General features: G+C 31.9%; 1 protein-coding gene across 1 annotated transcript; it reads left to right on the top strand.

The window, feature by feature from the left end:
• The first annotated feature begins 3,723 nt into the window (after window positions 1–3,723).
• On the top strand, window positions 3,724–11,494 carry LOC110780403 (uncharacterized). The gene is made up of 5 exons (XM_056832924.1): window positions 3,724–4,138; window positions 4,320–4,506; window positions 5,769–5,862; window positions 9,889–10,159; window positions 10,867–11,494. Exons 2-5 carry the CDS (start codon window positions 4,354–4,356, stop codon window positions 10,949–10,951), a joined length of 603 nt encoding a protein of 200 aa, XP_056688902.1. The 5' UTR covers window positions 3,724–4,138; window positions 4,320–4,353; the 3' UTR covers window positions 10,952–11,494.
• Window positions 11,495–12,986: the final 1,492 nt, after the last annotated feature.

Genomic DNA, 12,986 nt, shown 5'->3' with positions numbered 1-12,986 from the left:
TGAGGAATTTGTATTTATTTGAAATACTCCCAGTATTTTTTTTGTTTACTGTTTGGAATTGAAATTCAGAATTGAAATTACTAGTGATTGCCAAACACTTGATTTGGAATTCAATTTTCTACATTTCAAATTCTAGATTTCAATTGAACATATTCAAATCAATTCCATGTTTCCAAACACTGCCTTAAGAAATTCACATAAATTTAACAAGGGAACTGATTTCCCTATTAAATTCCCATTTCAACCAAACAAGTCTCAAGTCTTTGAAGAAAAGACATTTTCTCCTTCTCATCTTATGTTATGTCCTCACATGGTAAATTGTAATAGCTTTACCGTCAATGACACTTAGGGATGCAAATGAGCCGATATGTTCGCAACAATTCGCGAACAAGCTAGGTTAAAGCTCGATTATTAATTAATGAACGAGTTTGAAAAAAAAAATCTAGGCTCGATAAGTAAATTAGCCAAGCTCAAACAACATCACGTTCGGCTCATTAATGTTCACGAGAACTCATTTATAGCTCATTAATTATTCGTTTATAATCTCATTTATAAGCCCGTTTATAACTCGCTCAAGCTCGAAAAAGTAATTTAAATTGAATAAAACATAAGATTTTTTTTAAAACAATAAGACCCATAAATGTCAAGAAATGTATAAAACAGAAGCGAATCAATCATGCAGTATAATATCCCATTGATCGAGTATTCCAGTCATACATATATTTTGTGAAGTTTCTCCTCTTGGTTATATGATTTAAATCATTTTGACAATTTCTTAAAGTTCGTTTATTAAGCTCGAATAAAGCTCGTTTACCTCGAGCTCGAACTCGGGTTCAAGCTCGAGCTAAACAAGCGAGCTCGAGACATCCTAATGCTCAGAAAACAAAGCTCGAAAACCATTTTGGTTAGCTCGGTTAAGCTCGAGACAAGGTCGAACAGTGAAAATTCTTATCAAGCTTAGCTCGAACAAGGTAAATCTCGGATCAGTTCGGCTCGTTTGCAGCCCTAAGTAATAGTTTTATGTGTTGTTATGTAATGGCTTATAAGGCTCCTACCAGCTTTTGTTTAGGACGTTATGTTAGAAACTATACTTTGAATTATGAAAAATGAAAATATATAAACTAGATTAAGACGAGTTAATCTCTGTCCTTAGGATAATATTAGTACCCATTATGTTATTGATGGGATTCAAAGCTAATCTACCCCCAGGTTTCCCTAATCATACGAACATAATACAACAAGATCATTCATTCTCATGAACATGTCTTTTTGTGAGAAATATGAGAAAAACGTAATTAAGCATTAACCTTCTGCATTAGATTAAATAGAAAACCAATATGAAAATTACTAAATACCTGCCCTTGGTATTATCCTATTAAAATATTAATTAATTAATAACCAAAAAGATTAACGTTAATTAAGCCAAGTCTTTACTCATATGGCCATATTATCAACCCAATAATACTAGCACACCCGACAAAAGGCAATTCAACTAACAAAGACTTTGGGTCTCCAATTGTGGACCAAATTATAACACTTTCCAAGGGGGAAAAACCTAGCCGCTCTCGGCTCTCCCACCCTCTCTCCTCTCTTATTTTCTAGGGTTTATTTTCTTGGCCGCCGTAGGTCGGAAATAGTCTAATTTCTTCGGAAATTAGACTATTTCCGACCCTTTTCCTTCTTTTAATTCAGTTATTTTCTCTTAAATTCAATAAGTTTTCACCATATGGGCGGAGTTCGTCCTTGTTCGTTAGTCTCCCTATGGTGGAGTTAGTATTAGTATGTTTGGTTTGTCGTTCAGTTGATTTATGTAGAATTGGTTCGTTGGTAAAGTTTTATGCGGGATCGCAAAAGATATCAATTTTTCGACTACATTCAGATGAATCAAGTGGAAATCATCCTCGCGGCTACAACAAATCGTTAGACCCTCTCTCTGAAAAGGCTGCATGTTCCAGCGTTATATACGGGAGACGTTCTACAGTGCAAGATTTATTCAACGAACGTAGTTTTGATGAAGGAAGCCTTTATTTGATTCAATTTGTCATGTATTTGTTAGATCTATATTTCTCTTGTAGATGTCGTATGACTCTTTATTAATGAATTAATTTTCCTTTCAAAAAAAAAAAAAATACTAGCACACCAAGTCCAATGCCCACTTGGCCCAATAACTCAAGTCCATGTCATATTCAATATATGTAGCACATGGGTATATTTAAAGACATTCTAAACAACATATTTTTTCATGTGGAAGAATACTCCTACATATACAAAGTTAAGATAGAAGACTATTAGAGCAACTCCAATAGCGAGCTACAAGATGTTGTGGCTAAATTTGCCACATCAAATTTAGCTACAATTAATTAAAACTACAAATTTCCACATTGGTGGGCTACATACTTTGTAGCTCCCTATATTATTTAACTAGATTTTAGCCCCTGCGATGCACGGATTCTATTAAATTGTTATGTTTGAATAAAAATCCTATGTATATACTATTTTTATATATTAGATCAGATTAGTTTTTGATTTTGCATTGAATTTCATTTTAGATTTTTTTTTATTATGAAAGTGTTTGTTTTTGGATGAAAATGTATATGCGTAATATTAATAAATAATTAATAAAAAATATTTACGTGAAAGTTAATCATTTCTTTACGTGGCACTAGACTTTTTTAATTCAAAATTAATTTTGAAATCTTATTTTTCATTGGCGGAAACCATTAGATTAATAAAAATATCTACGTGACACCTAATTAATTATCTACGTGTCACCTAATTAATTATCTACGCGTCACTTGATTTTTTAAATTCAAAAAGAAATTAGAAATATTATTTTTCATTAATTGGCCGAAACCATTAGTAATCCTAGGTGGCGCTCTAATATTTCAGCAAATATTCCTCCATTGGCCGAAGCCATTAGATTTTTCTACGTGGCGCTCTAATATTGGATTAATGTTTGATTTTAAATTGAAATTTATTTATTTTATTTTAGATTATTGTTTGATTTTGGATGAATTTTATTTTAGATTTATTTTTAAATTATTAGAGTGTTTGATTTTAGATGGAGTTGTATATATTAGTAATTAATTATTAATTAAAATATCTATGTAGCACCTAATTAGTTATCTACGTGGCAATCGATTATTTATTAATTATTAGAGTGTTTGATTTTCGATGGAGTTGTATATATTAATAATTAATTAATTAAAATATCTACGTGGAACTTGATTTTTTTTAATTCAAAAAGAAATTAGAAATCTTATTTTTCATTGGCCGGAACCATTAGTAATCCTAGGTGGCGCTCTAATCTTTCATCAAATATGCCTCCTTTATATATGTATATTAGATTTCAATAATTTATTTATTTGAGTTATATTTTTTTTAAGCTACCTGTTCAAAATAGATACAAGATTTTAACAACAGCTTATATTCCGAGATGAAATTTCAACATGTTCGTTACTTGGTTCCATGAAGAGGCGGGGTAGGCAAAGTACTAAAAACCCTTTTTAAGGTTTTGTTCTTTAGTAAGTAGAAAGATCTAAATTAAACCTTGCCCGTGATTAGGAATTATCCTAGAAAAAACCTTACAATATTAAACAAACATAACAATAATCACATAAATAAAAAGTAACATACTAACATTAATAAATATTCGTATAACCTATGGTTTTATTATCATTATTATTATGAATATGAAACTATAAATATGCGCACCATTATTCTACCCACATACATCATCACGCACCCTTTGCTTCATTTTCTCTCTCCTCAAAAACGGAGGCGTAGCAGTTACCCTCACCAACTTATATCTCCCTCACATTTCTTCTTCTTCTTTCAAAAACCCCATCATCTTTTTTTTTCATTTTTCCTTCCTAAAACTTTGACTTTCACAATTTCCAACCAAATTTTTTTACCCATCACCATTTTTTTCCCTTTCATTTTGAATAAAAACCAAACACAACACAACATTTTACCAACAAATTTCTTCTTGTTTTCTCTTTTTTCCCTCTTTTTTTTTCCTCCATTTTCATCACACAGATAGAATTTACATAAATTTTGATTGAAGTTTCTTCATTTTACCCTTCTTTTGAGTTTTCCGGCAGCCAAACAGGGCACAAAAGAAGACCTCCTAAATACGGTAAGCATCTCCAAAATGCAAATATGATAATAATACAAAATCTTCTATTTTTGGTTTAATTAACTGTTTCATTGGTTTCAGTCTAAATGTGTAATTAATTCATAAAAATAATTCAATTATTCCAATTTCTTACTAATATTCCTCTGTTTTTTTACTCTATTATTAATTTTTTTTTTTTCAGGAATTAAAATTTGATTTTTCTTGGGAAAAAGATCATGGGAAATAAAATAACAGCGGTTTCAGATGATCAAATGAATGGTTTTAAGTACGAAAATGGCGGTGATTTATCAGATTGTTACATCGTTGACTTAGAGAACTTCTCTAATGGCGTTGACAAACAACACTCTGCAAATTCTTCAAGAATTACTGTAAGTTCATTATTTTATCATGAATTCCTAAACTCGTGTATATTTAATGCTTATAATTAGCTTTTAGAGTTGGGTGATTATGTAAACAAGTTTAGGATTTGTTTGGGAAAATCTAAACTTTTTTTTCGGGGGTTTTTGTTGTTGGATGATTTTCTTGTTCATGTTATGGGGCGATTGGTGTGGTCAACTTCTTAACTTTCGGTTGACGGTTTAAAAATTAAAATTTTAAAATTTATTTTGAATTATCATCAATTTTATAAATCCCACTAAAATTCCAATCACAAGTTTTATTATCAACATATAGTGTCACTAATCCACCTTAAACTTTTGTGTAAAAAACTATTAATGATGTGTTGGACTAATGGTTATGATCGAAGGTATGGGCATTATGTTCGAGTTCCTCGGCCCCATTTAGAATTAATTAAAACGAGGCGAATGAACATGCATTAGCTCTGTTTTGTTCACCATATACCCACTTATATTAGGAAAGATAAATTTAAATAAATTAAAATAAGATAATTTTAGAAAAAATAAAGGATATCCAAGTATAATTTATAACTAAAAAGTTTTGATAAATTCTATTAAATTTAGATAATATAAAGCTCAGAAAAAATGAGTATAAATCAGTTGAATAGAACGCTCGCTTAGTGTTGGGTTTGTACACTAGTTGATGTGTACTTATGCCTTTAAATTCTATGAAATTAGAAATAAGTACTGAATTGTGATTTAGGCTGCGTTCTATTCACCTGATTTTCACTTATTTTTCCTGAACTTATTTTATCTGAACTTATCTGAACTTAACTGAACTTATCTGAACTTATTAGAACTTATCAAAACTTATTTTAGTTATAAATTGTACTTGGTCAACCCTTATTTTTCCTGAACTTATTTTATCTGAACTTATCTGAACTTATTTTTCCTGAAATAAGTGGAAATAAGGTGAACAGAACAAGGCCTTATTTGACGCTTATTATCATTTTTTTTTTTGATATCGGCTGAAACTTATTATTTAATGGATAGAGTTATCATGCTTAAAAGAATATCACTTGATAATGATTTTTAATGTGGGCAACTTTTTTTTTTTTTTTTTTTTTTTTTTTTGTGTGTTGGACGGTTGAAGAATATAACAAAATTTGTGTTTAATTTAAAAAAAAACATAAATTGTTGAACTATTTGTTATGGAGTATTTGTTGTTTAGGTGAATCATACCAATTGCTTGTTAATGATGTTTCTTTTTCCTTTTTTTTTTGGTCATGTAAAAGTTGCAAAGAAGTCTTTCTAGAAAGGTCCCTCAGCGTGGCACCGAGAGGAAGCTAAATGATAGAGACACCCTTGCTCCTTCCTCCTCCCCTAGAGGTATGGTACTCCCTCTTTATCTGTCACACTTTTTTTTTTATTTACGTCCGTCTCATATTAATTGTTATAATTTTTTATGGTATGAATTTACTAATATGTTATTATCGCATCTTTTTACATTTAAATAAAATATGTTTTCACTATTTTCCCCCTCATCTATTTTTCTACTTTATTCGTTCCGAAATATCGCACCATCTGTTTTTTGCACTATTTACACTACGATTTTGACCATTTTTTGTGATTTGTACGTAATGAAATTTTAGTCTTGTGGGGGTAATGTTAGATTCATATCAATATATATTTTCTAAATATTAATTTTTACTTGCACACGATTTGAAATATTAAGAGTCAAAGTAATGGTTAAATGAGTAAAAGCCAAACATAGTGCGATATTTCCGAAACGGAAGAAGTATTAACGTATACGGAGTAATAGATAAGCCTATAATAACTTATCGTATAAAATTCCATGAAAAACATAATGTGACGATTCAATTGGGACGAGTAGTATATATATTATATTTTTTGGTGATTAGATTATCTTAAGCCTACTAGACTACGAGTAATCCAGATTCGGTACACTTTTTGATATTACATACCGTCCTAAATCTTTTTATAAGTTTGATGTTAAATGGAACTATATACACGAAATATTAGTTAGGATTAAGATGATAATTATGAACATACTTATCCTTTGAAGATCTTTTTCTTGTGTAGCATTCCATAGTGGGCCCATGATACCTAGTAACGGAGTGGTTCTTACAACATCATTTTCGTCAAGGGTAGGACGTAGAATACTAGAAACTTACTAACTCCTCTTAGTAATTTGTCAAAACATACATGTGAATATGTGACAAATTTGAAAAATAAAATTTTCTTTGTCCATTAGTTTAACCTTAAACATCCTATAGGGTAGGTGGTGTCGATAATAAATGACGGTAATAATGATTGTTTTTTTAAGTGATGAAGATTATATTATATATGAAATATATTTTCAGGGCTGGTTAAAGGGAGGTCCAATCGGACCTCCAGCACCGGGCCACAAAATTTTGGGGCCCAAAAAGAAATTATGTTGGTTAAACCCCCAAGAAAAAATATTATATATTTAACACCTGCTTTGTTATGCATTAAGTAATCTTTGTCCCAATTGGTAAGGAATTAAAAGTGTAGTAGTCAATACCAGGGTTCGATTCTTCTCAGGCTCCAAAAACAAAAATTTATAGGGGCTCAATATCTGTATTTTAGCACAGGGCCTCCAAATTGCCAGAGACGGCCCTGTATATTTTAATACTGCGTAATTTTTAGCAAGATTAATTTCATGTTCTTTTCACCTTATTTTAATTTATTTTAGAAAAAATAAATTCAAAAATAAGTTTAGATAGATTCAGATAAGATAGATTTAAAAAAAAAAAAAAGAAGCAAAATCTGTTGAATAAAATGCACCCTAAGCAAAGTTAAAAAATGGTCAAAATTAGTTAGGAAAGAATATTTGTAACAGCACGAGAACCTGTGCAAACTTGGTAGTTGAATGTTTCAAAACATGGATGCCATTTTGTTTTAGTTTAGAAGATAAAATCTTTTAAAATCTTCTAAATTCCGTATTAAGAGGAGCTTATTATTGTATTAAATTTGCTCATATTATTCCGCATTATTGTATTAATTAGTTTATTTTTTTTAATCGTCAAATTGCCTCTTAAGTCCCAACTGTAATGCTAGATATGAGCAAATTTAATAATATCATTTCCGGCAAGTCTTCTCAATTCGCAGCTGTTGACAGTTCACTTAGTTTTGATCAGAAAGTTCGAATTAGCTTATTTAATTAATTAGGAATTATCATAAGTATTAGAATATTAGATGGCTGAATTATTGGTGTAGTTATAGTGGCGGTTCTAGGAATACGCTCTTTTTTACGAGGATTCGGTGTCTAGAGAAAATCCTTACCTCCAAATTTGTGGATGGTTCGGTGACTGGAGAGAATCCTTACCTCTAAATTTTTGTCAAAAATAAAAATAATGGATTGGCTCGGTTACGGGAGAGAATCCTTCCTCTAAATTTGTGGACGTTCCGATCTAGTGACTAGAGAGAATCCTTTCTTTGTGTCTCGTTAATGTTATTATTACGATTGGCACTAGTACTAAACATAGCATTATCGTTATCGTTATCGTTTATCATTATCATCATAATCGTAGTTATCGTCGTCATTTGAATTGTTTAGTTGTTTCTGCACGTAATCAAAGTTCGTAGTCAACAATTAATCAAGCATTATATTACTAATCACAATGGAATTGAAAGATATGAAAGGATAACGCCGGCCTACAGCACTACTTGTATTGCACATCAGCACATCACTTTAGTCTTTAGGACTTTAATTAGATAGTGGATTAGTCGTTTTTTTGCCAGGTATAGCTTGATTAACATCTTGATTAGAGTAATAAAATACTTAATCATACTTTTAATCCAAAATCGTGTGTACGATAGATTGCAAGGTTCAAATTCCACACCCAATTTGTAATTTGTATTGTCCTTGTTGCTCATTCGCACCCAAACAGAAAAAAGTACTTTTATATTCCAAAATACTTAATCAAATATTTGAATTTTATTCATTTGGGCCACACATAACTACTCCCTCCGTCTCTTTTTGTTCTTTACGTTTTCCTTTTTGGGTATTTCAAAATGTTCTTTACATTTCCTTTTATATTATCACATAAATAACTTAGTATTCTATCAAAATTTGTGTCCAATTATTATTTTAACCAATTAAATTCATTGGATCATTAAATCTGTCACACTTTTCCATTGAGACATTAAATTTTTCATTTTCCAATATCAGAATTTTGATAAAAGTGAAAACATTATAAATAAACGTAATTTATCTTGTTTAAATAAAAGAATTGAGAAATCTCGATACAAATTAATTAATCGTTAAAACACGTGAAAAATGTCAAATGTAAAAAAGAAAAAGAGACGGAGGGAGTACATAAGTATTATTAGTGATGAACATTTAACGAAATGAAGATCAATAATCAGCAATTTAATAAATTAAGCAAGTGGCTCTGCTGTACGTACAAGGATAATGGGGTTGTAGTTTTCAGGGCTCATAAATACCATAGATGTCAAAAGTTGACCTTTGGATAATTTAATGTAATGATTTTGCAATGATAGTCTATGTCAATGTCATAGTACGTGCTACGTTAGCCCAACTCGGATACGTGTATTACACTGATTTGTGTATATGTTCTAGTGTCTGATTCGGCTATTTAATGAATTATTTTTCCATGTTTCTGTTCCAAAGTGAAATATTCAATGTCTACCAAACGTTTATTGAGTTAGATGAGCATTCAAAACAGTTCAACTATATATAACTTGTACTTTCACCAAGCAATGCCTTAGTCTAGTGGAAATGATTAATGTATTATTCTCTAACTCATATGCAGTTGTTATACACGTGTACATGTAGGGTGTCTGATTCGGCTATCGAATGAAAATTTCCTTGTTTTTGGTCTAGAATGAAATGTCTAATGTCCTCACGCTTATCGAGTTAGATAAGCTTTCAGTTTTACCATATATAACTTGTACTTTTATGGTGTCTGATTCGACTATCTAATAAAAATTCCACATTCTTGTTCCAAAATGAAATGTCTAATGTCCTCACGCTTATCGATTTAGATGAGCATTCAAAACCGTTTAACCATAGATAACTTGTACTTTTCTTGGGTCTGATTCGACTATCTAATGAAAATTTCAATATTTTTGGTCCAAAATTAAATGTCTAATGTCCTCGCGCTTATCTGGTTAGATGATCACATCCAAAACAGTTCAACTATAACTTGTACTTTCATGATTTCAATTATGGAGAGTGCATTCATCATTTCATTGATTGGTTTGTTAAAAGTGCAGAAAATCCATTAATGTATTATATGTTGTATAGTACGGAGTATATGATCAGTATATTGTGCTTTTCTTAGGGAACATTGAATTATGGAAAAAAACCTTAATTTCTGAATCCATTAAATGTATGTATATGTGCAGCTTCTCAATTAGTAAGCACGCCAGAAAAGTCACCTTCATCTCCTACTACTACCCTACCAATATTGGGGTCGTCATCCCAAGATCACACCATGAACCACCACCACCACCAGCAGCAGCAGCAGCAGCAACCGCAGCATCAGATCACAATCAAAACCGGAAGCATCACCACCACGCCGGAGGGTAGTAGATGGGGCAGGAAATCGAGTTTCAAGCGATCTTCGTACACTTGGTATGCTGATCCCAAAAGAATCCTCCTCTTCTTCGCCACCCTGTAAGTCCGTCTCTCGGTACTCTGCATTCAATTTTTTATACTTTTTTCATTCCGGAAATATCGCACCATGATTTACTTTTTCAATTTGACTTCTTAATATCTAAAATCAGGTGCAAGTAAAAATTATAAAAAATTAATATTTAGAAAATATTATATTCGATTTGAATCTAACATGACCCTACGTGACTACAATTTTCTTACCTACGAATCAAAAAAAATGATCAAAGTCATAGTGTGAATAGTGTTAAAAACAAAATGGTGTGATATTTCCGGAACGGATGAAGTACTTGAAAACATTAAAGATGTTCGTGGGGCGGGGCAGGTTGGGCTTCGAGACAAGCCCACGGGTCATGGGCCTGGACAGGCCTGACCTATGCAAAGCCCACTCTGTATCGGTTTGGACCGTGTTGGGCTGAAAATTTCAATATAGGGGTCGGGTCAGGCCGTCGTGCCAAAGCCTAATTTTACCAAATTTAGCGTATTTTGTGGTATTGGGTTGAGTCGTGTCATGCCTTGTCGTGCTTTTCCAAAAAAAATGCGGCTCAGACCTGGCCCAGGACCCACGAATTTGTGCTCGTGCCGTGCTTTCGTGTCGGCCAGGCCTCGGGCCGGCTCGACCCCACAAGTCCACTACCATCTTTGAAAACATGTACTCTTTTTGCAGCTTCTGCCAGGCTGATTTTAACATGATATATTCTGTCAAACAGATCGAGTATGGGAACGATGTTGCTCATCTACTTCACACTGTCAATAAGTAAGCCTGATACAGAAGGTATTTCAGACTGGCAGTAACGCACGACACAACACGACACAAGACATTGATGCGGATTTGTACATAGGAATGATCGTATTTGATAGAATTACGAACAAGACGGAAAAGTTACCGCCTTTTTCGACAAGGCGTAGCGTAGGATTGCGCTACACAGTACACAGCTAGGTGGAATGCTGGAATCTGCATGAGATATACAGCAAAGAAGAGCACTATGAAAGATTCAGGTGTTTTTCAAAGATTTAAAAAGAAAAGAAAAAAAGAAGCAACATTTGGGGTATATTGTATAGTTTTTGGTCCATGCTTCTTACATACATCGTACAAAGATTATGAAATAGAGAGAGAATATTCAGAAAAGCTTTTTTCGACTTTTGCTTTTGCTCATCTTATCAGTTCCACCATTAATCTGGTTTTGGTTGTACTTTTGGTATAAAAAAAAAAACGCACCAAAATGTAGTAGTTTTTTTTTTTTTTTTTTGGGTTATGTACTCATGTGTGGGTTTCATGTGAAGATTGGAATACTCCTTCCGTCCCTTTTTAAAAGAATCACTTTGATTTTGACACTATTTATCTGTTAATTTTGACTTGTTTTTTTTCACGAATATATAAATACTTTATCCGTATTTTAACTTTAGTTATACTTTCGATAAGCGTTCGTATTTTAATGTGCGCTTTCTATATTTTGGTATGTCTTTCTCCTTTTTTATTATTTCTTCCTTATCGCATGGTCTTCACTCTTATATTAATCTTTCTCTTAATCTTATACTCCTCACACTTACTCACACCCTTTTTCCCCACAATAAATAAATAATCTACTATCAATTTCTTACAATAAATAATTAACTCACTACCCATTTGTAATTAATTAGTTTATTAAATTCAACTTGACCTTTAAAACATTATGCTGGTTATAATGTAACTCATATGGAGTATTAAAACACGAAGAAAGTATCAAATGTTATCTTGTAAAATATTGTTATATTAGTATAGTCACAAAGCATATTTGTAATATTATTATATTTTTATACACTCGTATAATTAACGGTTAAATAATACATAAATAGGGAAGGAGGGAGTAATCTTGTGTCTCTGTTTTTTTGGTGTTAAACACCTGGTTCACCCTTAGGGCTAATCCGGATTCGGAGCGAGTTATGAGTGGTTAGATTCCAGTCTCCTCCCAATTATTGTTGCGGGGGATCGAACACGGGTTCTCCCTATCAAATTCAGCCTCAATCACCACTAAACCAACAATTAATTGGTTAATCTTGTATCACTGTGCTCGTGTGCATATTGGCTCTTTTTGTTCTGTTCAAGTAAGAATTTGGTAAGGTTTATTTTATGTGCATTTTACTTATAGTAAAGTATTTATCCATTTTTGAGTACAAGGCACTCAATTTAATTCACTAAAATATGCCCCTCAACTTTTGTGCTTGTAAAAGCAACATTATTACTAGTGTTTTAATCGCAACTTGTATCTTTTCAGAGCTAGGAAAAGTTGGCTTTGTTCTTCCCCTTAGTTACTTTTTGTTTGGGCATTCCAAAGAACAAAAAGAATGTTAAAGTTGTATACTTTTAATATTTTAAAGACAACTCCGGAAATATTAAAAGCAAAGAATAAAACGGGAGGCTTATCATTTTGGGCCAAAACCATCACTATTGGTGTGACTTGTGAGTCTAATTTAATTGCACTTAATACGATAAGGTAAGTTCTCTTCGCCTTATCTGATTGATTTTTCTAGTTTTCGCTCCAGTTTGGCATGGTATGATCTAAATATTTTCTCTGGGTGTTTTTTTTTTCTTTACCAATCTAATATGATCTGATCTAATTTGATCTGGTATGATTTTTTCTATTCTAATCTGCTAAGTAAAAGAATCTACTACATTACATTATACTGGTGACACTAGTAATGACACGTGTCACTACCAGTCTAATTAAGTAAAAGAATATACTACATTACCATCGGAGTACTAAAACGAACACCATGAATAACACGTGTCACTTCCTGGTGAAATTTTTTTCCACCAAATTTTTTTTTCTTTTTTTATTCATTCACTCAC

This window comes from Spinacia oleracea, chromosome 6 (assembly GCF_020520425.1).
Source record: "Spinacia oleracea cultivar Varoflay chromosome 6, BTI_SOV_V1, whole genome shotgun sequence".
NCBI lineage: Eukaryota > Viridiplantae > Streptophyta > Magnoliopsida > Caryophyllales > Amaranthaceae > Spinacia > Spinacia oleracea.
This window is presented reverse-complemented; position numbering and strand designations above follow the sequence as displayed.